The sequence below is a fragment of the Oncorhynchus clarkii genome, unplaced genomic scaffold (genome assembly GCF_045791955.1).
Source record: "Oncorhynchus clarkii lewisi isolate Uvic-CL-2024 unplaced genomic scaffold, UVic_Ocla_1.0 unplaced_contig_8910_pilon_pilon, whole genome shotgun sequence".
NCBI classification, from domain to species: domain Eukaryota; kingdom Metazoa; phylum Chordata; class Actinopteri; order Salmoniformes; family Salmonidae; genus Oncorhynchus; species Oncorhynchus clarkii.
Genome location: NW_027260954.1, coordinates 209976 through 235204, shown reverse-complemented (window position 1 = coordinate 235204; position 25229 = coordinate 209976). Strand labels below are relative to the sequence as shown.

At 46.7% G+C, this 25229-nt stretch overlaps 1 protein-coding gene across 1 annotated transcript in view; it reads right to left on the bottom strand.

Annotated features, from left to right (window-relative positions):
* Positions 1 to 420: 420 nt before the first annotated feature.
* LOC139402522 (vacuolar protein sorting-associated protein 8 homolog) overlaps positions 421 to 25229 on the bottom strand; it is a gene marked incomplete at its 3' end in the record, with an annotated part of 46697 nt that continues 21888 nt past the window's right edge. The window contains exons 9-24 of the mRNA XM_071146516.1: positions 23349 to 23502; positions 21351 to 21410; positions 17905 to 18012; positions 17702 to 17782; positions 15195 to 15365; positions 14272 to 14346; positions 14155 to 14190; positions 13796 to 13886; positions 12762 to 12808; positions 12554 to 12643; positions 12134 to 12180; positions 6219 to 6441; positions 5847 to 5936; positions 1271 to 1322; positions 1047 to 1089; positions 421 to 493 (exon numbers count right to left, since the gene is read on the bottom strand). Coding sequence (XP_071002617.1) covers positions 421 to 493; positions 1047 to 1089; positions 1271 to 1322; positions 5847 to 5936; positions 6219 to 6441; positions 12134 to 12180; positions 12554 to 12643; positions 12762 to 12808; positions 13796 to 13886; positions 14155 to 14190; positions 14272 to 14346; positions 15195 to 15365; positions 17702 to 17782; positions 17905 to 18012; positions 21351 to 21410; positions 23349 to 23502 — 1441 coding nt within the window. The remainder of the gene's footprint in view (positions 494 to 1046; positions 1090 to 1270; positions 1323 to 5846; positions 5937 to 6218; positions 6442 to 12133; positions 12181 to 12553; positions 12644 to 12761; positions 12809 to 13795; positions 13887 to 14154; positions 14191 to 14271; positions 14347 to 15194; positions 15366 to 17701; positions 17783 to 17904; positions 18013 to 21350; positions 21411 to 23348; positions 23503 to 25229) is intronic.

The following is a 25229-nucleotide window of genomic DNA, read 5'->3' as shown; positions in this document are numbered from 1 at the left end:
ATGTAGAGAGGAGTATACCTCATTAACACAGTCCTTACAGCAACATGGGGGATGTAGAGAGGAGTTTACCTCATTAACACAGTCCTTACAGCAACATGGGGGATGTAGTGAGGAGTATACCTCATTAACACAGTCCTTACAGCAACATGGGGGATGTAGAGAGGAGTATACCTCATTAACACAGTCCTTACAGCAACATGGGGGATGTAGAGAGGAGTATACCTCATTAACACAGTCCTTACAGCAACATGGGGGATGTAGAGAGGAGTTTACCTCATTAACACAGTCCTTACAGCAACATGGGGGATGTAGAGAGGAGTATACCTCATTAACGCAGTCCTTACAGCAACATGGGGGATGTAGAGGTCTGTCACAAAGGGGGGAACATTCCAGGAATCTGTCCCTGATACACACACGTACCTGGTTCTTGACTTGAGACACCAGGTCCTCTGGGATGTCTCCTAGTGGATAGGCCCGGCCTGCCAGAGAGCAGCTGAGGGAGGAAGGAAATACATTACTGTGTGTCAGAGAGAGAGAGAGAGAGAGAGAGAGAGAGAGTGTGTGAGTGAGTGTGAGAGAAACAGACAAACAGAGAAGGAGATAGAAAGAGAGATCTAGAGAGAGAGAGAAAGACAAACAGACAGACAGAGGAGAGATAGAAAGAGAGATCGAGAGAGAGAGACAAACAGACAGGAGAGATAGAAAGAGAGATAGAGAGAGAGAAAGAGCGAGAGAGAGACAAACAGACAGAGGAGAGATAGAAAGAGAGATATAGAGCGAGAGAGAGAAACAGACAGAGGAGAGATAGAGAGAGATATCTAGAGAGAGAGAGACAAACAGACAGACAGAGGAGAGATAGAAAGAGAGATATAGAGAGAGAAAGAGCGAGAGAGAGAGAGACAAACAGACAGACAGAGGAGAGAGATATAGAGAGAGAAAGAGCGAGAGAGAGAGAGACAAACAGACAGACAGAGGAGAGATAGAAAGAGAGATAGAGAGAGAAAGAGCGAGAGAGAGAGAGACAGGATGTATATGTGTGACTGTACCTGATATAAACGAGCAGCTTGTTACCCATCACCACCTGTTCATCTGTCAGGCAGAAATAGACAAATCTTATTTCTGAGTTATTTATTTATTAATTATTAGACATGTTGACTTGTTGAAAAACTACAAATCTTCTTTCCGAGTGATTTATTTCCGGAGGGCCTTGCCTTTACTCCCACTAAGATCTCCAGGCTGGTGTTCAATGAATCATGGAACCAGTGCCTACCTGTGAGGGCCCTGCCTTCTCTCAGCGGGGGGCCAATGACCTGGAAGAGTTTCTGAAACACAGGAAGAGAAACCTCAGGGGTCAAGTTCATACATCTCCTTTGATTAAAAACTCCACTCTCTCTGACAGTTTGTCCCTAGGCTGTAGCCGTAGCACTACATCATTTCTTCATCAGGATTCTTTGTGACACCTCGTCTCATATTTCAAAATGATTTTTTCCAGCAGCCTTAGGGTTTCTTTCATTTCTGTTAGATTCCTTTTAGTTTAGGGTGGTTCATCGAACAAATCAAAGCCCCCGTCGCTCCCCAGGGGACTGGTAGATAATGGTGCTGAGAGAACCAGATAACCAGAGAGAGGCAGAGAGAACCAGATAACCAGAGAGAGGCAGAGAGAACCAGATAACCAGAGAGAGGCAGATAACCAGATAACCAGAGAGAACCAGAGAGAGGCTGAGAGAACCAGAGAGAGGCTGAGATAACCAGATAACCAGTGAGAGGCAGATAGAGGCAGATAACCAGATAACCAGAGAGAGGCAGAGAGAACCAGATAACCAGAGAGAGGCAGATAACCAGATAACCAGAGAGAGGCAGAGAGAACCAGAGAGAGGCAGAGAGAACCAGAGAGAGGCAGAGAGAGGCAGATAACCAGATAACCAGAGATAGGCAGAGAGAGGCAGATAACCAGATAACCAGAGAGAGGCAGAGAGAACCAGATAACCAGAGAGAGGCAGATAACCAGATAACCAGAGAGAGGCAGAGAGAACCAGAGAGAGGCAGAGAGAACCAGAGAGAGGAAGAGAGAACCAGAGAGAGGCAGAGAGAACCAGAGAGAGGCAGAGAGAACCAGAGAGAGGCAGAGAGAACCAGAGAGAGGCAGAGAGAACCAGAGAGAGGCAGAGAGAACCAGAGAGAGGCAGAGAGAACCAGATAACCAGAGAGAGGCAGAGAGAACCAGATAACCAGAGAGAGGCAGATAGAACCAGATAACCAGAGAGAGGCAGAGAGAGACAGAGAGAACCAGAGAGAGGCAGAGAGGACCAGAGAGAGGCAGATAACCAGATAACCAGAGAGAGGCAGAGAGAACCAGATAACCAGAGAGAGGCAGATAGAACCAGATAACCAGAGAGAGGCAGAGAGAACCAGAGAGAGGCAGAGAGAACCAGAGAGAGGTAGAGAGAACCAGATAACCAGAGAGAGGCAAAGAGAACCAGAGAGAAGCAGAGAGAACCAGATAACCAGAGAGAGGCAGAGAGAACCAGAGAGAACCAGAGAGAGGCTGAGATAACCAGATAACCAGAGAGAGGCAGAGAGAACCAGATAACCAGAGAGAGGCAGAGAGAACCAGATAACCAGAGAGAGGCAGAGAGAACCAGATAACCAGAGAGAGGCAGATAACCAGATAACCAGAGAGAACCAGAGAGAGGCTGAGAGAACCAGAGAGAGGCTGAGCTAACCAGATAACCAGAGATAGGCAGAGAGAGGCAGATAACCAGATAACCAGAGATAGGCAGAGAGAGGCAGATAACCAGATAACCAGAGAGAGGCAGAGAGAACCAGATAACCAGAGAGAGGCAGAGAGAACCAGATAACCAGAGAGAGGCAGAGAACCAGATAACCAGAGAGAGGCAGATAACCAGATAACCAGAGAGAGGCAGAGAGAACCAGAGAGAGGCAGAGAGAACCAGAGAGAGGCAGAGAGAACCAGAGAGCGGCAGAGAGAACCAGAGAGAGGCAGAGAGAACCAGAGAGAGGCAGAGAGAACCAGAGAGAGGCAGAGAGAACCAGAGAGAGGCAGAGAGAACCAGAGAGAGGCAGAGAGAACCAGAGAGAGGCAGAGAGAACCAGAGAGAGGCAGAGAGAACCAGAGAGAGGCAGAGAGAGGCAGAGAGAACCAGATAACCAGAGAGAGGCAGATAGAACCAGATAATCAGAGAGAGGCAGAGAGAACCAGAGAGAGGCAGAGAGAACCAGAGAGAGGCAGAGAGAACCAGAGAGAACCAGATAACCAGATAACCAGAGAGAGGCAGAGAGAACCAGATAACCAGAGAGGCAGATAGAACCAGATAACCAGAGAGAGGCAGAGAGAACCAGAGAGAGGCAGAGAGAACCAGATAACCAGAGAGAGGCAAAGAGAACCAGAGAGAGGCAGAGAGAACCAGATAACCAGAGAGAGGCAGAGAGAACCAGAGAGAGGCAGAGAGAACCAGAGAGAGGCAGAGAGAACCAGAGAGAGGCAGAGAGAACCAGATAACCAGAGAGAGGCAGAGAGAACCAGAGAGAGGCAGAGAGAACCAGAGAGAGGCAGAGAGAACCAGATAACCAGAGGCAGAGAGAACCAGATAACCAGAGGCAGAGAGAACCAGAGAGAGGCAGAGAGAACCAGATAACCAGAGAGAGGCAGAGAGAACCAGAGAGAGGCAGAGAGAACCAGATAACCAGAGAGAGGCAGAGAGAACCAGAGAGAGGCAGAGAGAACCAGAGAGAGGCAGAGAGAACCAGATAACCAGAGAGCGGCAGAGAGAACCATATAACCAGAGAGAGGCAGAGAGAACCAGATAACCAGAGAGAGGCAGAGAGAACCAGATAACCAGAGAGAGGCAGAGAGAACCAGATTACCAGAGAGAGGCAGAGAGAACCAGATAACCAGAGAGAGGCAGAGAGAACCAGATAACCAGAGAGAGGCAGAGAGAACCAGATAACCAGAGAGAGAATCAGATAACCAGAGAGAGGCAGAGAGAACCAGATAACCAGAGAGAGGCAGAGAGAACCAGAGAGAGGCAGAGAGAGGCAGATAACCAGAGAGAGGCAGATAGAACCAGATAACCAGAGAGAGGCAGAGAGAACCAGATAACCAGAGAGAGGCAGATAGAACCAGATAACCAGAGAGAGGCAGAGAGAACCAGATAACCAGAGAGAGGCAGAGAGAACCAGAGAGAGGCAGAGAGAACCAGATAACCAGAGAGAGGCAGATAGAACCAGATAACCAGAGAGGGGCAGAGAGAACCAGATAACCAGAGAGAGGCAGAGAGAACCAGATAACCAGAGAGAGGCAGATAGAACCAGATAACCAGAGAGAGGCAGAGAGAACCAGATAACCAGAGAGAGGCAGAGAGAACCAGATAACCAGAGAGAGGCAGATAGAACCAGATAACCAGAGAGAGGCAGAGAGAACCAGATAACCAGAGAGGGGCAGAGAGAACCAGAGAGAGGCAGAGAGAGCCAGATAACCAGAGAGGGGCAGAGAGAACCAGATAACCAGAGAGAGGCAGAGAGAACCAGAGAGAGGCAGAGAGAGGCAGAGAACCAGATAACCAGAGAGAGGCAGAGAGAACCAGAGAGAGGCAGAGAGAACCAGAGAGAGGCAGAGAGAACCAGAGAGAGGCAGAGAGAACCAGAGAGAGGCAGAGAGAACCAGAGAGGACACCTGTAATACATATACCTCCCCCCCATCAGTATGCTTTCATCTGTGGGTTCAGAGGAGTAGCTTAACAACACACACTCAGCTTTCATCTACCTTCAGACTAAGAGGATCAGTCCCACAAAGGAAGGAGAAAGAGAGAAACACATAACACCAGGCTGAGACAGAGAGAGAGCGAGACAGGGAGAGAGAGAGACAGGGGGGGAGAGAGAGATACAGGGGGGGGGGGGGGGAGAGAGAGAGAGAGACAGAGAGACAGAGAGACAGAGAGAGACAGGGGGGGAGAGAGAGAGAGAGACAGGGGGGGAGAGAGAGAGAGACAGGAAGAGAGAGAGCGAGCGAGACAGAGAGAGAGAGCGAGAGAAACAGTATTATAGTACCCCCATAGGGGTGATGTAGTCATTAAACAGTATTATAGTACCTCCATGGGGGTGATGTAGTCATTAAACAGTATTATAGTACCTCCATGGGGGTGGTGTAGTCATTAAACAGTATTATAGTACCTCCATGGGGGTGATGTAGTCATTAAACAGTATTATAGTACCTCCATAGGGGTGATGTAGTCATTAAACAGTATTATAGTACCTCCATAGGGGTGATGTAGTCATTAAACAGTATTATAGTACCTCCATAGGGGTGATGTAGTCATTAAACAGTATTATAGTACCTCCATAGGGGTGATGTAGTCATTAAACAGTATTATAGTACCCCCATAGGGGTGATGTAGTCATTAAACAGTATTATAGTACCTCCATAGGGGTGATGTAGTCATTAAACAGTATTATAGTACCTCCATAGGGGTGATGTAGTCATTAAACAGTATTATAGTACCTCCATAGGGGTGATGTAGTCATTAAACAGTATTATAGTACCTCCATAGGGGTGATGTAGTCATTAAACAGTATTATAGTACCTCCATAGGGGTGATGTAGTCATTAAACAGTATTATAGTACCTCCATAGGGGTGATGTAGTCATTAAACAGTATTATAGTACCTCCATAGGGGTGATGTAGTCATTAAACAGTATTATAGTACCTCCATAGGGGTGATGTAGTCATTAAACAGTATTATAGTACCTCCATAGGGGTGATGTAGTCATTAAACAGTATTATAGTACCTCCATAGGGGTGATGTAGTCATTAAACAGTATTATAGTACCTCCATAGGGGTGATGTAGTCATTCATTCCCCTGTTGAACACGTAGATCATGGCATCATACAGCCGGTTGTCCCAACACATCTGGACCACCTGGATACACAGGGAGAGAACAGGTTACTACTAGAGTCTACAGACTTGTCATGCTGGTGATTGGAACAAGGTTAATGACAGTAGTAAATATCTAGAGGGAAGAGAGGCAACACTGACAGACATCCTCTCTTCTCGTCTCCTCCCATGTCTCCTCTCCTCCCCCGTCTCCTCCCCTCCCCCGTCTCCTCCCCCGTCTCCTCCCCCGTCTCCTCCCCCGTCTCCTCCCCCGTCTCCTCCCCTCCCCCGTCTCCTCCCCCGTCTCCTCCCCCGTCTCCTCCCTACCTGTTGTATGTCGAGGCTGGTGATGTCCAGATGTATCAGACAGTTCTCTACACTGTCCATCATGTTGTTATCCTGTAGGTGGGTCAGCAGGTCTCTCATGACAGGAGCGGTCACACAGCCCAGACGCTCCGACACGATGTAGGGTTCCAAACTCTCCAGGAAGACCCCCCGAGCCACACAGTTCTCCACCAGGCGGGTATATAGCTGGTTAAACAGTAGGTCCCTATAGGACCACAGAGAGAAGAGCACGTTCATGGTACCAGTTCTCCACCAGGCGGGTACAGTATATAGCTGGTTAAACACCAGTCTCAAAGTCAACAGTGAAGAGGCGACTTCGGGATGCTGGCTTTCTAGGCCGACTAGGGTTGTGTATCGGAGGACGCATGACTTTCGACCTTCATTTCTCCCGAGTCCGTACGGGAGTTGTAGCGATGAGACAAGATAGTAGCTACTAACAATTGGATACCACGAAATTGGGGAGAAAAAGGGGGTAAAATAAAAAATAAATTTAAAAAAAAGATTAAGATGGGCCAAAGAACACAGACACTGAACAGAGGAACTCTGCCCAGAAGGCCAGCATCCCGGAGTCGCCTCTTCACTGTTGAAGTTGAGACTGGTGTTTTGCGGGTACTATTTAATGAGGACTTGTGAGGCGTCTGATTCGACAACTAGACACTAATGTACTTGTCCTCTTGCTCGGTTGTGCACCGGGGCCTCCCACTCCTCTTTCTATTCTGGTTAGGGCCAGTTTGTGCTGTTCTGTGAAGGGAGTAGTACACAGCGTTGTACGAGATCTTCAGTTTCTTGGCAATTTCTCGCATGGAATAGCCTTCATTTCTCAGAACAAGAATAGACTGACAACTTTCAGAAGAAAGGTCTTTGTTTCTGACCATTTTGAGCCTGTAATTGAACCCACAAATGCTGTGGCTCCAGATACTCAACTAGTCTAAAGGCCAGTTTTATTGCTTCTTTAATCAGAACAGAGAGTTTTCTAATTATTAGAGGGTTTTCTAATGATTAATTAGCCTTTTAAAATGATGAACTTGGATTAGCTAACACAACGTTCCCTTGGAACACAGGAGTGATGGTTGCTGATAATGGGCCTCTGTACGCCTATGTAGATATTCCATTAAAAATCAGCCGTTTCCAGCTACAATAGTAATTTACAACATTAACAATGTCTACACTGTATTTCTGATCAATTTGATGTTATTTTAAAATGGACCAATATTTAGCTTTTCTTCCAAAAACAAGGACATTTCTACGTGACCTCAAACATTTGAACGGTAGTGTATGTGTTATGGCTTCACACCCCCTGCTATATTGTGGATAAAGAGTTAACCGTCTAACAGAACACAGAGGGTGTTCTTTAATGGAAGCCTCTCCAACAAAATCCAGGTAGAATCAGGGATTCCCCAGGGCAGTTGTCTTGGCCCATTACTTTTTTCAATCTTCACTAACGACATGCTTTGAGTAAAGCCAGTGTGTCTATGTTTCCAGATGACTCAACACTATACATGTCAGCTACAACAGCGACTGAAATGACTACAGCACTTAACAAAGAGTGTGTGGCAAGGAATAAGTTAGTCATAAATATTTGTAAATCTCAAAGCATTGTAATTGGGACAAATCATTCACTTAACCCTAAACCTCAACTAAATCGTGTAATAAATCATGTGGAAATTGAGCATGTTGAGGTGACTAAACTGCTTGGAGTAACCCTGGATTGTAAACTGTCATGGTCAAAACATATTGATACAGTAATAACTAAGATAGGGAGAAGTCTGTCCATAATAAAGTGCTGCTCTGCCTTCTTAACAACACTATCAACAAGGCAGGTCCTAGGGGCCATAGTTTAGTCACATCTGGACTACAATTGGCTCAGAACAGAGCAGCACGGATGGACACAGACAGCTAGTATTAATAATATGAATGTCCATCTCTCCTGGCAGAAAGTGGAAGAGAGATGGACTTCATCACTACTTGTATTTATGTTGAATGCACCGAGCTGTCTGTCTAAATGACTGGCACACAGCTCGGACATCCATGCATACCCCACAAGACATGCCACCAGAGGTCTCTTCACAGTCCTCAAGTCCAGACTATGGGAGGTGCACAGTACTACATAGAGCCATGATTACATGGATCTCTATTCCACAGTACTACATAGAGCCATGACTACATGGAAATCTATTCCACAGTACTACATAGAGCCATGACTACATGGAACTCTATTCCACAGTACTACATAGAGCCATGACTACATGGAACTCTATTCCACAGTACTACATAGAGCCATGACTACATGGAAATCTATTCCACAGTACTACATAGAGCCATGATTACATGGAACTCTATTCCACAGTACTACATAGAGCCATGATTACATGGAACTCTATTCCACAGTACTACATAGAGCCATGACTACATGGAACTCTATTCCACAGTACTACATAGAGCCATGACTACATGGAACTCTATTCCACAGTACTACATAGAGCCATGACTACATGGAACTCTATTCCACAGTACTACATAGAGCCATGACTACATGGAACTCTATTCCACAGTACTACATAGAGCCATGACTACATGGAACTCTATTCCACAGTACTACATAGAGCCATGACTACATGGAAATCTATTCCACAGTACTACATAGAGCCATGACTACATGGATCTCTATTCCACAGTACTACATAGAGCCATGACTACATGGAACTCTATTCCACAGTACTACATAGAGCCATGACTACATGGAACTCTATTCCACAGTACTACATAGAGCCATGACTACATGGAAATCTATTCCACAGTACTACATAGAGCCATGATTACATGGAACTCTATTCCACAGTACTACATAGAGCCATGATTACATGGAACTCTATTCCACAGTACTACATAGAGCCATGACTACATGGAACTCTATTCCACAGTACTACATAGAGCCATGACTACATGGAACTCTATTCCACAGTACTACATAGAGCCATGACTACATGGAACTCTATTCCACAGTACTACATAGAGACATGACTACATGGAACTCTATTCCACAGTACCACATAGAGCCATGACTACATGGAACTCTATTCCACAGTACCACATAGAGCCATGACTACATGGAACTCTATTCCACAGTACTACATAGAGCCATGACTACATGGAACTCTATTCCACAGTACTACATAGAGCCATGACTACATGGAACTCTATTCCACAGTACTACATAGAGCCATGACTACATGGAACTCTATTCCACAGTACTACATAGAGCCATGACTACATGGAACTCTATTCCACAGTACTACATAGAGCCATGATTACATGGAACTCTATTCCACATCAGGTAACTGACACAAGCAGTAAAATTAGATTTAAAAAACAGATAAAAATGCACCTTATGGAACAGCAGGGACTGTGAAGCAACACAAACATAGGCACAGACACATGCATACACACACACATAGATTTAGTACTGTAGATATGTGGTAGCTGTTGAGTAGGGGCCTGAGGGCACACAGTGTGTTGTGAAATCTGTGAATGTATTGTAATGTCTTTAAAATTGTATAAATTGGACTCCAGGAAGAGTAGCTGCTGCCTTGGCAGGAACTAATGGGGATCCATAATGAATACAAATGCTAGGAGCCTCTGGGGCAGGGATGGGACCATAATAGACCTCATAATAGAATTCTCTGGAGCTGGGACGGGATGGCAGTTCCTAAGTGAAGGAAGGAGCCTTTTAGTCCAGTCCGAGTGCAGCAGAGAGCAGAGTAGCAGCCCCTTCGGCACAGAGATGGACAGAGAAAGGAAGATCTTTCTCTCTCTCTCCAAACTAAGGCCGACCACCACAAAGGGTTACGAAAGAACAAACAGAAAGCACGTTCCCACAGGAACAAACAGAAAGCACGTTCCCACAGGAACAAACAGAAAGCACGTTCCCACAGGAACAAACAGAAAGCACGTTCCCACAGGAACAAACAGAAAGCACGTTCCCACAGGAACAAACAGAAAGCACGTTCCCACAGGAACAAACAGAAAGCACGTTCCCACAGGAACAAACAGAAAGCACGTTCCCACAGGAACAAACAGAAAGCACGTTCCCACAGGAACAAACAGAAAGCACGTTCCCACAGGAACAAACAGAAAGCACGTTCCCACAGGAACAAACTGAAAGCACGTTCCCACAGGAACAAACTGAAAGCACGTTCCCACAGGAACAAACTGAAAGCACGTTCCCACAGGAACAAACTGAAAGCACGTTCCCACAGGAACAAACTGAAAGCACGTTCCCACAGGAACAAACTGAAAGCACGTTCCCACAGGAACAAACTGAAAGCACGTTCCCACAGGAACAAACTGAAAGCACGTTCCCACAGGAACAAACTGAAAGCACGTTCCCACAGGAACAAACTGAAAGCACGTTCCCACAGGAACAAACTGAAAGCACGTTCCCACAGAAACAAACTGAAAGCCCGTTCACACAGAAACAAACTGAAAGCACGTTCCCACAGCAACAAACTGAAAGCACGTTCCCACAGGAACAAACTGAAAGCACGTTCACACAGGAAAAAACAAACTGAAAGCACGTTCACACAGGAACAAACAGAAAGCACGTTCACACAGGAAAAAACAAACTGAAAGCACGTTCACACAGGAACAAACAAACAGATGTCTTCTGGCAGCGGATTGACTCCCTTTGTTTGTCGTTTGTTTGTCATGTTTAATACAGTTAGTTTCATATGCGCTGAGTGATCTTTATGTTGTTTGACTGGGGGTTCTCTTCAAGGGACAAAGCGTGCATTAAAGGGATATTTAAAAATAATTCTGCTTTATATTCATCAGCTCTCCAGCACCACCCCAACATCAACATATGTGAAAATGCCTAGTTTCTATGTTTTGTAGTAAAACAACCAATTAGTAGGAAATGCCTACTCCAAATTGGTTAAAATCACATGATGCACACCGATGTCGTCATTGGAAACACTCATCTTCCTCCATTTTTTTTACTACAAAACATAGAAAGCTGATGAATATAAAGCAGAATTATTTTTAAATATCCCTTTAATGCACGCTTTGTCCCTTGAAGAGAACCCCCAGTCAAACAACATAAAGATCACTCAGCACATATGAAACTAACTGCATTAAAAATTTAACCTGGTGCCAGAAGATATCTCAGTTTGTTCTTTCTTAACCTTTTGTGGAGGTCAGCCTTCATTTTGAGAGAGATGACAATTTGTATTTAATTGTTTTATTTATTTAACCTTTATTTAACTAGGCAAGTCAGTTAAGAATAAATTCTTATTTACAATGACGGCCAAACCCGGACGACGCTGGGCCAATTACGCGCCGCCCTATGGGACTCCCAATCACAGCCGGTTGTGATATAGCCTGGAATCGAACCAGGGTGATGTCTCTTGCAATGAGATGCAGTGCCTTAGACCTCTGCGCCACTCGGGAGCCCAAAGAGACAAAGAAAGATCTTCCTTTCTCTGTCCATCTCTGTGCCGAAGGGGCTGCTACTCTGCTCTACTCTGACTGGACTAAAAGGCTCCTTCCTTCACTTAAGAACTGCGGATGATATGAAGTTAAAAAGAAAGTGAATTGTCCCTTTAATGAATAAGCAGAGTGCTGGGAATAGGCAACGCGAGGGCCATTAGACGTGATGTGTGTGTGTGTGTGTCTGTGTGTGTCTGTGTGTGTCTGTGTGTGTCTGTGTGTCTGTGTGTGTCTGTGTGTGTCTGTGTGTGTGTCTGTGTGTGTGTGTGTGTGTCTGTGTGTGTGTCTGTGTGTGTGTGTGTGTGTGTGTGTCTGTGTGTGTCTGTGTGTGTGTGTGTGTGTGTGTCTGTGTGTGTCTGTGTGTGCCTGTGTGTGTGTGTGTGTCTGTGTGTGTGTGTGTGTGTGTGTCTTACGTCCTCTGCAGCTGCAGACAGTAATCTACCATGACAGGCACCATGTCCTACGGACAGAGAGAAAGAGAGGGATGGAGGGATGAAGGGAGGATGGAGAGAGAGAGAGAAAAAGAGCGATTAGCGACTCAACCCAGGCAGCCTAAGCACAAGGACAAGCCTTAAAGGCGAATGAAAGACAGGTTTCAAGGTCCCGAGCGTTGTCAAACTGAACCGTGGGACGGATTAACGTGTGTATCGTGGGGTGTGTGCATAACGTGGGGTGTGTGTGTGTGTGTGTGTGCGCGTGTGTGTATTGGGGGGGTGCGGGGTGTGTGTGTGTGGGTATCGGGGGTATGTGTGTGTGTATAGGGGGTGTGTGTGTGTGTGTGTATGTGTGTGTATAGGGTGTGTGTGTGTGTGTGTGTGTGTGTGTGTGTGTACCTGGAAATGTTGTTCCATGATCTGTATCTTGCCGTGTTCTGGACATTTCTTCACTGAGCGCTCCACATACTGGAACAGAATCTCAATCATCTGGAGAGGAAGTACAATCAATCAATCAATCAAATTAGATAGATTTCTTTGTGGAAGGGGGGTGGAGGAGGGAAGGTAGGAAAGGAAGGGAGGAGGGAATAATGGAAGAGGGATTCACCTTGTCTGCCACTACACCTTTCCTCTTTGCTGGGTCCCCAAACAGCCCTGGAAAAATTACAGACATTCACAGTACATCAACACAATCAGTCAAAAGGGTTGTGTGTTTTCACTTTAATAAGAAAATAAAAATCTAGGTGAAAACTCTGGTATTAAATGTATAATGGCCTCTGTGCCATCAGTGAAAAGGCCTCCAACAGGAAGCCCTCAGAATGTAAAGTCCTGCAGTGTATAAATGATTCAAGGACAAAACAGTGAAAACACCTGTCCTTTATAGTACAGAAGAGGCCAGGCGTTCCACACAGTAGATCTCAGACCTTCTGGAGCTGGTTTTCAGTTGTTATGACAACTGTAGCAGTGACATCATAATGACATTCTATTGATGTCCGATATCAAACTTGTCTTGTGAGAAAGTAACAACAGGCTGCCTGCCTCCAATAGAGCATAAAAGTTGTATTTTTAAAAACCAATAAACCCATCTGTTTATACATTAATTTTAGTAGATGTCAATCCAGAAAACCAGGCAACTAAAAACAACTTTCTTAACAATGTTTTTGATTGGTTTCTAGATTGTTAGCTAGCTTAGCTGGCTAGCCTGTTCAAATAATGACCATGTCATAGCTGACAAGCTAACTTATATTCATTATTACAGCAAAATAAACTCACAACAAGACCATTATTTGCACGTTAATGGCGAGCTAATTACAGTAAATAGTTTACGGTTGTTGAGTGTGTCGTCGCGGTCTCAGTCAGGTAACCATGACAACGGACGCAGCGACGGGCTACAGACATTCCACCGGAGTATAAATTAAATGTTGTTCTGACCAGAGACACTCGCATTCTAATTGTCTATAGACAATAGACTATGTTAATAGACAAAGTATAATCCAGCCCTAAGAGAGGAGTGGAGGGGGAGAGGAGAGGAGAGGAGGGGAAAGGAAGAGGGAGGGGAGAGGGAGAGGAGAGGAGAGGAGAGGTGAGGGAGAGAAGAAGTGGCAGAAGAGGGGAGGGGTAGAGGAAGAGGAGACTATTCACCCAGTACAGCCTTGGCGGTGCCCTCATGGAAGGACCAGGCCAAGGACAGAGCCTCAACAAAACGTTCCTGTTTCAACAGACAGTCCACCCGCTGTGTGAGAGAGAGAAAGAGTTAGAGCACTGAATGTCTCCAGCAGCACAGATCCAATAAATCTCCCTCAGATACACACAGGTCCATTAAATCCCCCTCAGATACACACAGGTCCATTAAGTTCCCCTCAGAGACACACAGGTCCATTAAATCCCCCTCAGAGAGACACAGATCCATTAAACCCCCCTCAGATACACACAGGTAGAATGATATAATAGATAACCTTTAGTTTTAGACTGGTATGGTGGCAAGTCAGAGACAAACTTACCTCCCTCCAGTTCCTCAGAGTCAGGATGTGGGCTGACTGGAGGAGAGAAGGACTCAATTAGACAACGCTTGTGTTTCTACTTCAACTGTACACACACACACACACACACACATCTACCTTGGTCCCCAGTAACACCATCTGTCCTGCGTAGCTGCAGACAGACTGATAGCAGGCCTTCTCTCCTACTAGGGCCTAAAACACAACACTGTTAGTCTGGAGAGCAGAGGTCAAAGGCCAGGACACTGTTATTCAGAGTGAAAATCAACCATGACTGCTAATTTCTCAATAATACTTTTAGATATAAATGTGGCAAATATATGCCAAGAATCCTGAACAAGACCTTCATACGGATTCAATGATTATTTCAGGAAGATCCAAAACATCATGGTTATGATTGGTTCATGTTGACTCTGAATGACTCCATGTAGAGGTATGGGAGACAGGTGGGAAGGAATCACTGGTGACCCCCCTGCTCCTTGATTGGACAGCTTCAGTCCCCCTGAAGAGACGCTCTCCTCTCTGGCTGCTTCTGATCCAGTGACGAGGACGTTGGTCCTGTGTGATTGGACAGAGCCAGCTGCTCTACAACGGGTTAGAACTGGTGATTTAAAGGTTTCATTCCAGGTAGTGGTTTGTAACCTTCCTAGCTGGTTTCAACAGTTTGGTGTTTAGTAGTTAAGGTAGCGGAGACTGATTCTTCAGGGGGATAAATTATCTTGTGCAACCTTTTCCCACTAGCCAGCCTAGTCCTGTACTGTCTGACCCTGCTCCATAACCCTTAACCTTTGACCCATAAAACTTACCTGACACCCTCTACTACCACTGACCTCTAACCCCTCACCTGTGACCTCTAACCCCTCACCTGTGCCAATGCCAGGTGATGCCTTCCCCTCTACAGCTACTGACCTATGACCCCTTTTCCATGCCCTATCACCCATACCACTTCCCTACCATTACTTCACAACCCTCACTATCTATCCTACCCACCGCAACTTCTCTACCGTCACCTCTGACATCTGACCCTGACCCCTGACCCTCACCAGTGCCTGGCTGACGTTTCCCCCCGTTGCCAGCGATTTAAAATGGCTGCTGTTGTAGACCAGCTGCACCTCAGCCACGTCCAAGCTCTCCAGCTCCTCCTGGCTGGGTCGGTCCACCACACGCAGCTTCTCCCCGCTGTCCATCACCACCAGGGTACGACTGTTGATCCACTGTGGAGAGGGAGGGGAAACACAATAGGTGAGTGGGTGTGAAAGAGCGAGAGAGACACAGAGAGAGAGACAAAGGGAGGCAGGGGGTGAAGGAGAGGGATAATAGAGAGGCAGGGGGTGAAGGAGAGGGATAATAACAGAGAGGCAGGGGGTGAAGGAGAGGGATAATAGAGAGGCAGGGGGTGAAGGAGAGGGATAATAACAGAGAGGCAGGGGGTGAAGAAGAGGGATAATAACAGAGAGGCAGGGGGTGAAGGAGAGGGATAATAACAGAGAGGCAGGGGGTGAAGGAGAGGGATAATAACAGAGAGGCAGGGGGTGAAGGAGATGGATAATAACAGAGAGGCAGGGGGTGAAGGAGAGGGATAATAACAGAGAGGCAGGGGGTGAAGGAGATGGATAATAACAGAGAGGCAGGGGGTGAAGGAGAGGGATAATAACAGAGAGGCAGGGGGTGAAGGAGATGGATAATAACAGAGAGGCAGGGGGTGAAGGAGAGGGATAATAACAGAGGCAGGGGGTGAAGGAGAGGGATAATAACAGAGAGGCAGGGGGTGAAGGAGGGGGATAATAACAGAGAGGCAGGGGGTGAAGGAGATGGATAATAACAGAGAGGCAGGGGGTGAAGGAGAGGGATAATAACAGAGAGGCAGGGGGTGAAGGAGAGGGATAATAACAGAGGCAGGGGGTGAAGGAGGGGGATAATAACAGAGGCAGGGGGTGAAGGAGAGGGATAATAACAGAGAGGCAGGGGGTGAAGGAGAGGGATAGTAACAGAGAGGCAGGGGGTGAAGGAGAGGGATAATAACAGAGGCAGGGGGTGAAGGAGAGGGATAATAACAGAGAGGCAGGGGGTGAAGGAGAGGGATAATAACAGAAAGGCAGGGGGTGAAGGAGAGGGATAATAACAGAAAGGCAGGGGGTGAAGGAGAGGGATAATAACAGAGAGGCAGGGGGTGAAGGAGAGGGATAATAGAGAGGCAGGGGGTGAAGAAGAGGGATAGTAACAGAGAGGCAGGGGGTGAAGGAGAGGGATAATAACAGAGAGGCAGGGGGTGAAGGAGAGGGATAATAACAGAGAGGCAGGGGGTGAAGGAGAGGGATAGTAACAGAGAGGCAGGGGGTGAAGGAGAGGGATAATAACAGAGAGGCAGGGGGTGAAGGAGAGGGATAATAACAGAGAGGCAGGGGGTGAAGGAGAGGGATAATAACAGAAAGGCAGGGGATGAAGGAGAGGGATAATAACAGAGAGGCAGGGGTGAAGGAGAGGGATAATAACAGAGAGGCAGGGGGTGAAGGAGAGGGATAGTAACAGAGAGGCAGGGGGTGAATGAGAGGGATAATAACAGAGAGGCGGGGGGTGAAGGAGAGGGATAATAACAGAGAGGCGGGGGGTGAAGGAGAGGGATAATAGAGAGGCAGGGGGTGAAGAAGAGGGATAGTAACAGAGAGGCAGGGGGTGAAGGAGAGGGATAATAACAGAGAGGCGGGGGTGAAGGAGATGGATAATAACAGAGAGGCAGGGGGTGAAAGAGGGGGATAATAACAGAGAGGCAGGGGGTGAAGGAGAGGGATATTAACAAAGAGGCAGGGGGTGACGGAGGGGGATAATAACAGAGAGGCAGGGGGTGAAGGAGAGGGATATTAACAAAGAGGCAGGGGGTGAAGGACAGGGATAATAACAGGGAGGCAGGGGGTGAAGGAGAGGGATAATAACAGAGAGGCAGGGGGTGAAGGAGGGGGATAATAACAGAGAGGCAGGGGGTGAAGGAGAGGGATAATAACAGAGAGGCAGGGGGTGAAGGAGCGGGATAATAACAGAGAGGCAGGGGGTGAAGGAGAGGGATATTAACAAAGAGGCAGGGGGTGACGGAGAGGGATATTAACAAAGAGGCAGGGGGTGACGGAGGGGGATAATAACAGAGAGGCAGGGGGTGAAGGAGAGGGATAATAACAGAGAGGCAGGGGGTGAAGGAGCGGGATAATAACAGAGAGGCAGGGGGTGAAGGAGCGGGATAATAACAGAGAGGCAGAGCCAGAGCCAGAAAGCGCAACAGAACAAGGCGACAGAGAGAGACCTTGGCTGTGTTCAAAACTGTGACGTATATCATGAGTAAATTGTGACTGTCTGACAAATAATATCGAGTAGTTATTTATAATGCAAGGTTCTTTGTAGATCAGTCAGTCTTGACTAAAAATGTCAAATCAGTTGCAATGTCAAACACGCCCATTCAGTAAGGATAAGAGGAAGGAACGGAGAAGGGCAGAGAGGGTTAAAAAGAGAAGAGATGTGGCCTGTAAAGACAGATCCTGAAGTGACATCATGTGGCACTTACATTCAGACTGATGATGTCACAGTTCAGCTGCAGCTGTCTTTGCTTGATGACATGGATGGTTCCGGTCTCATCCTTCTTCACCTGGACACAAACAGCCAGTCAGTCAACAGGACAGTAGGTTTACAACGAAAAAAATCTATTGTTATGGTTTACTAAACAAGGAATAATGGTAACCAGGAAGTAAACAGGAAGTGAGGTGTTACCAGCAGGAAGTGTACGGTGTCTCCTCTGCAGAATGCCAGGACGGGGTTGACCACCTTCTGAACGGGGACAAACTGCCAGGCCAGCTGGGGAACACTGGTCGGGTCAGTCTGCAACATCAATAGACAGGTCTTATTCATCAGTGTCCCAAATGGCACCCTATTCCCTATATAAGTGCACTACTTTAGACCAGGGCAAATGGCACCTGATTCCCGTTATAGTGCACTACTGTAGACCAGGTTAAATGACACCCTATTCCCTTTATAGTGCACTACTTTATACCAGCGCAAATGAAACCCTATTCCCTTTATAGTGCACTACTTTAGACCAGGGCCCTATTCCCTTTTTATAGTGCACTACTTTAGACCAGGGTGCCATTTCTAGCCGTTCCAATAGGGCAGCCAATGCACGGTGAGTACTGTGGTGTATAAAATGGTTGCCAGGGTGTAGTGTGTATCAGCGAGGTGGGTGCTACAGACTGGTGGAGGATGAGGTGAATAACCCTCATACGAAGAACCTAAACAAATGCCCAGGGGCGACGGCTTAGGACCGTTGTTGGAAAAAAATGTCCTCCAGCCTTTACAAAATCAGCGTCCTTTATATTCTCTCTGCCTGCTGTATGTGAACAAAACCTTATTACTGGCACTACCACAGAGTATGATGAAGACTGTACTTTAATCAGTTCAGCAAATAGCTGAATCTTTATACAATGAATAGAAATTACTGGGCCTTTCTCCTGTTCTGTTCCTAGCCAGGCAGCGTCTATTGTGCACCCCCCAAGCCTCCAATCTCCTGTTCTGTTCCTAGCCAGGCAGCGTCTATTCCCCCCACCTCCAATCTCCTGCTCTGTTCCTAGCAGTAGCGAGACATGTTATGATTGTGACATTCAATAAAGGGTTAGAGATGCGTTTATAAAAACATTATGGGTCTTTAGCGCCGTTCTACAGTGAGGCAAGAGCCCATTAGCGCAAACAACAGGGATAAGGTCACAGAGAGGGTGGGAAGGAGAGTGGGAGAGGGGGAAGAGAGGTCAGAGAAGGATAACGAGAGAGAGAAGAAGGGTTGTGAGGGGGAAGAGAGGTCAGAGAAGGATAACGAGAGAGGAAGGGTTGTGAGGGGGGAGGTCAGAGAAGGATAACGAGAGAGAGAGGAAGGGTTGTGAGGGGGAAGAGAGGTCAGAGAAGGATAACGAGAGAGAGAGGAAGGGTTGTGAGGGGGAAGAGAGGTCAGAGAAGGATAACGAGAGGAAGGGTTGAGGGAGAAGAGAGGTCAGAGAAGGATAACGAGAGAGAGGAAGGGTTGTGAGGGAGAAGAGAGGTCAGAGAAGGATAACGATAGAGAGGAAGGGTTGAGGGGGAAGAGAGGTCAGATAAGGATAACTAGAGAGAGGAAGGGTTGTGAGGGAGAAGAGAGGTCAGAGAAGGATAACGAGAGAGAGGAAGGGTTGTGAGGGAGAAGAGAGGTCAGAGAAGGATAACGAGAGAGAGGAAGGGTTGTGAGGGAGAAGAGAGGTCAGAGAAGGATAACGAGAGAGAGGAAGGGTTGGGGGAGAGGGGGAAGAGGTCAGAGAAGGATAACAAGAGAGAGGAAAGGGTTGTGAGGGGGAAGAGAGGTCAGAGAAGGATAAAGAGAGAGAGGAAGGGTTGTGAGGGAGAAGAGAGGTCAGAGAAGGATAACGAGAGAGAGGGTTGAGGGAGAAGAGAGGTCAGAGAAGGATAACGAGAGAGAGAGGAAGGATAACGAGAGAGAGGAAGGGTTGAGGGAGAAGAGAGGTCAGAGAAGGATAACGAGAGAGAGAGGAAGGATAACGAGAGAGAGGAAGGGTTGAGGGAGAAGAGAGGTCAGAGAAGGATAACGAGAGAGAGGAAGGGTTGTGAGGGAGAAGAAAGGTCAGAGAAGGATAACGAGAGAGAGGAAGGGTTGAGGGAGAAGAGAGGTCAGAGAAGGATAACGAGAGAGAGGAAGGGTTGTGAGGGAGAAGAGAGGTCAGAGAAGGATAACGAGAGAGAGGAAGGGTTGGGGGAGAGGGGGAAGAGGTCAGAGAAGGATAACAAGAGAGAGGAAAGGGTTGTGAGGGGGAAGAGAGGTCAGAGAAGGATAAAGAGAGAGAGGAAGGGTTGTGAGGGAGAAGAGAGGTCAGAGAAGGATAACGAGAGAGAGGGTTGAGGGAGAAGAGAGGTCAGAGAAGGATAACGAGAGAGAGAGGAAGGATAACGAGAGAGGGGAAGGGTTGAGGGAGAAGAGAGGTCAGAGAAGGATAACGAGAGAGAGAGGAAGGATAACGAGAGAGAGGAAGGGTTGAGGGAGAAGAGAGGTCAGAGAAGGATAACGAGAGAGAGGAAGGGTTGTGAGGGAGAAGAAAGGTCAGAGAAGGATAACGAGAGAGAGGAAGGGTTGAGGGAGAAGAGAGGTCAGAGAAGGATAACGAGAGAAAGGGTTGTGAGGGAGAAGAGAGGTCAGAGAAGGATAACGAGAGGAAGGGTTGAGGGAGAAGAGAGGTCAGAGAAGGATAACGAGAGAGAGAGGAAGGGTTGTGAGGGGGAAGAGAGGTCAGAGAAGGATAACGAGAGGAAGGGTTGAGGGAGAAGAGAGGTCAGAGAAGGATAACAAGAGAGAGAGAGGAAGGGTTGAGGGAGAAGAGAGGTCAGAGAAGGATAACGAGAGAGAGGAAGGGTTGTGAGGGAGAAGAGAGGTCAGAGAAGGATAATGAGAGGAAGGGTTGAGGGAGAAGAGAGGTCAGAGAAGGATAACGAGAGAGAGAGGAAGGGTTGAGGGAGAAGAGAGGTCAGAGAAGGATAACGAGAGAGAGGAAGGGTTGAGGGGGAAGAGAGGTCAGAGAAGGATAACGAGAGAGAGAGGAAGGGGTGAGGGAGAAGAGAGGTCAGAGAAGGATAACGAGAGAGGAAGGGTTGTGAGGGAGAAGAGAGGTCAGAGAAGGATAATGAGAGAGAGGGAGGGTTGTGAGGGAGAAGAGAGGTCAGAAGGATAACGAGAGAGAGGAAGGGTTGTGAGGGAGAAGAGAGGTCAGAGAAGGATAATGAGAGGGGGAGAAGAGAGGTCAGAAGGATAACGAGAGAGAGGGAGGGTTGTGAGGGAGAAGAGAGGTCAGAGAAGGATAACGAGAGAGAGGAAGGGTTGTGAGGGAGAGGGAGAAGAGAGGTCAGAGAAGGATAACGAGAGAGAGGAAGGGTTGTGAGGGAGAGGGAGAAGAGAGGTCAGAGAAGGAAAACGAGAGAGAGGAAGGGTTGTGAGGGAGAGGGAGAAGAGAGGTCAGAGAAGGAAAACGAGAGAGAGGAAGGGTTGTGAGGGAGAGGGAGAAGAGAGGTCAGAGAAGGATAACGAGAGAGAGAGGAAGGGTTGAGGGAGAAGAGAGGTCAGAGAAGGATAACGAGAGAGAGAGGAAGGGTTGTGAGGGGGAGGGGGAAGACCTAGATGAGAGATGAGGTACCTTGCCATAGGGAAATGTCATCCACACTTTGAGAGAAGGCTTCAGTCCGATCACTAGAATCTGAAAGGAACAAGCTCGTGTTGGAATGAAAACAGACAAATATTCTCAGTGGAATTGAAGAGTAAGACAAAAATAACATTAACAATGTTAACTGTAGGGTGTCAATGTAGTGTGTAGTGTATAGGGTGGAGTGTGGAGTGTATAGTGTGGAGTGTATAGTGTGGAGTGTATAGTGTGGAGTGTATAGTGTGGAGTGTATAGTGTGGAGTGTATAGGGTGGAGTGTATAGGGTGGAGTGTATAGGGTGGAGTGTATAGGGTGGAGTGTATAGGGTGGAGTGTATAGGGTGGAGTGTATAGGGTGGAGTGTATAGAGTGGAGTGTATAGTGTGGAGTGTATAGGGTGGAGTGTATAGTGTGGAGTGTATAGGGTGGAGTGTATAGGGTGGAGTGTATAGGGTGTCAATGTAGTGTCTAGGATATAGTGTGTAGTGTATAGTGTGTAGTGTATAGGGTGGAGTGTATAGGGTATCAATGTAGTGTCTAGGGTATAGGGTGGAGTGTATAGTGTGTAGTGTATAGGGTGGAGTGTATAGTGTGGAGTGTATAGGGTGGAGTGTATAGTGTGTAGTGTGGAGTGTATAGTGTATAGTGTGTAGTGTGTAGTGTATAGGGTATAGTGTATAGTGTGTAGTGTGTAGTGTGGAGTGTATAGGGTATAGTGTGTAGGGTATAGTGTGCAGGGTATAGTGTGTAGGGTATAGTGTGTAGGGTATAGTGTGTAGGGTATAGTGTGTAGGGTATAGTGTGTAGTGTATAGGGTGTAGTGTGTAGGGTGTAGGGTGTAGTGTGTAGGGTGTAGGGTGTAGTGTATAGTGTGTAGGGTGTAGTGTGTTGGGTGTAGTGTATAGGGTGTAGGGTGTAGTGCATAGTGTGTAGTGTATAGGGTGTAGGGTATAGTGTGTAGGGTATAGTGTGTAGGGTATAGTGTGTAGGGTGTAGTGTGTAGTGTGTAGTGTGTAGTGTTTAGGGTATAGTGTGTAGTGTATAGGGTGTAGTGTATAGTGTGTAGGGTGTAGCGTGTAGGGTGTAGCGTGTAGGGTGTAGCCACAGGACTTCGGCTGACTGGATGTTCTGTTTGTCACACCATTCTTCGGATGGCAGGGTAGCCTAGTGGTTAGAGTGTTGTACTAGTAACTGAAAGGTTACTAGTACAGATTTGTACCTTGTCAGCACGGGGGTTTGAACTTGCAACCTTTCGGTTACTAGTACAACACTCTAACCACTAGGCTACCCTGCCATCCGAAGAATGGTGTGACAAACAGAACATCCAGTCAGCGGAAGTCCTGTGGGAGAAAACAGCTCGTTGAAGGAGAATGGTAAGAATCGTGGGAACTAACAGGCTGGCCACAAACAAGCAAATAATGGCATCTGAACGGCCTCTCGAAACACACAACTCATCGCTCCTTGTCACGGATGGGCTATCTCAGCAGACGAGGCTGGCCACAAACAAGCAAAGGCCGTCATTGAAAATAAGAATTTGTTCTTAACTGACATGCCTGGTTAAATAAAGGTAAAATAAAATAAAAAATAAAAACACTAGAGATTGTCGTGCGTGAAAAGCCCAGGAGGCTGTCAGTTTCTGAGATCCTGGATCTTGCCACGTCGCTTAGGTCGTTTAGACCATTCTAACGTTCAATCCAACAGTAACTGAATGCCTTGATGCCTGCTTTATATACCAAGCCACATGACTCACTGTCTGTAGGAGCAAACCATTTTGTGTATCCATCAGTGTATCCCTCTCTATTATCTGTGGGAATACTAGGGAACATATTTCCAAAATTAAAATCATTTGGAGCTGATTTGCTGGTGATTTCACCTTTTTTTTTTGTCCAACAATAAAATATTTTTATAAAAATAAGTTGTATTTTTTTTTGCCCAGAAAACAAGGGGGGTTAAATCATTGGCACCAGTTGGGGAAACCTGGTACAGGGTTTACCTTAGTAAGAGAGGCCATGGCCAGGAGAGAGTACTGTGTGATGGGGTGATCCTTCAGGTCCGGGGCGGTAAGGAGAGGCTCCACATTACACACCTCTCCCTTAGAGCCACTGAACAGACAACGAGACTCACATGTACGCATCCCCATCAACCTCCTACACGCAGAGAGAGAGAGAGAGAGCGAGAGAGCGAGAGGCAGAGAGAGAGGAGGGAGGAGAGCGACATTGAGAGAGAGAGAGAGAGAGAGAGAGAGAGAGAGAGAGAGAGAGAGAGAGAGAGAGAGAGGAGGGGGGAGAGAAAGAGAGAGGAGAGAGGAGAGAGAGCGAGAGGCAGAGAGAGAGGAGGGAGGAGAGCGACATTGAGAGAGAGAGAGAGAGAGAGAGAGAGGAAGAGAGAGAAAAAGAGAGAGGAGGGGGGAGAGAGAGAAAGAGAGAGAGACAGAGAGAGAGGAGGGAGGGAGGGGGAGAAGAGGAGAGAGAAGAGGGAGGAGGGTAGAGAGAAGAGGGAGGAGGGTAGAGAGAAGAGGGAGGAGGGTAGAGAGAAGAGGGAGGAGGGGAGAGAGAAGAGGGAGGAGGGAAAGGAGAGTGAGAGAGAACAAAACAACTAAAGATATACAAGCTCCTCACAGACTAACAAAATAAACATAACTCCAGTCCCAAAGTAGGACTGTGGTTCATTAGAACAATATTGAATATCCTATTTCCCCTAAAGCCCTCACATTCTGACACACACACACGCAGTACAGAACAGAGTGTAAGTCCCAAACAGCACCCTATGGGCCCTGGTCAGATGTAGTGCACTTTATAGGGAATAGGGTGCCATTTGGGACACAGCCTTAGAGAAGCCAGAAAACCAAAAAAGTACTTCTCCCCCCATTTCCATTAATCTGACCTGAATAAGAGAGACAGCTTTGTATAATAATGTCAAACAGAGCAGGGATCATTCTGTCTCACTGTGATACCTCATTACACACACACACACACACACACACACACACACGCACACACACACACACACACTCCCTGTCTCGCTGTAATACCTCATTAAAATAATGTACCGTTAGACTGTGGTTACAGATAGTGACAGGGGTGCTTGAATGTATAGGAAGACCATGTGAGGGTCCAAAATAAACCAACTACAGAGCCTTCAGAAAGTATTCACACCCCTCGACATCCTACCACATTCTGTTGTGTTACAGCCCGAATTTAAAATGGATTGCATTTAGATGTTTTTGTCACAATACCACATAATGTCAAAGTGGATTTTTATTTTATTTTATTATTTTTACGAATTAATTGAACATGAAAAGCTGAAATGTTTTGAGTCAATAAGTAATCAACCCCTTTGTTATTGCAAGCCGAAATAAGTACTGGAGTAAAAATGTGCTTAAACAAGTCCCATAAGTTGCAATAGTAGTGTGTACCTCATCTCTGTACCCAACTCATACAATTATCTGTAAGGTCCCTTTCAGTAGAGCAAAGAATTTCAAACACAGATTAAACCACAAAGACCAGGGAGGTTTTCCAATGCCTCACAAAGAAGTGCACCTATTGGTAGATGGGTAAAAAAAAAAAATAAGACATGAAATATTCCTTTCAGCATGGTGAAGTTATTAATTACAATATGGATGGTGTCACTACAAAGATACAGGCGTCCTTCCTAACTCAGTTGCCGGAGAGGAAGGAAACTGCTCAGGGATTTCACCACGAGGCCAATGGTGACTTTAAAACGGTTACAGAGTTTAATGGCTGTGTTAGGAGAAAACTGAGGATGGGTCAACAACATCGTAGTTACTCCACAATAATAACCTAATTGAGTGAAAAGGAAGCCTGTACAGAATACAAATATTCCAAAACATGCATCCTGTTTGCAACACGGCACT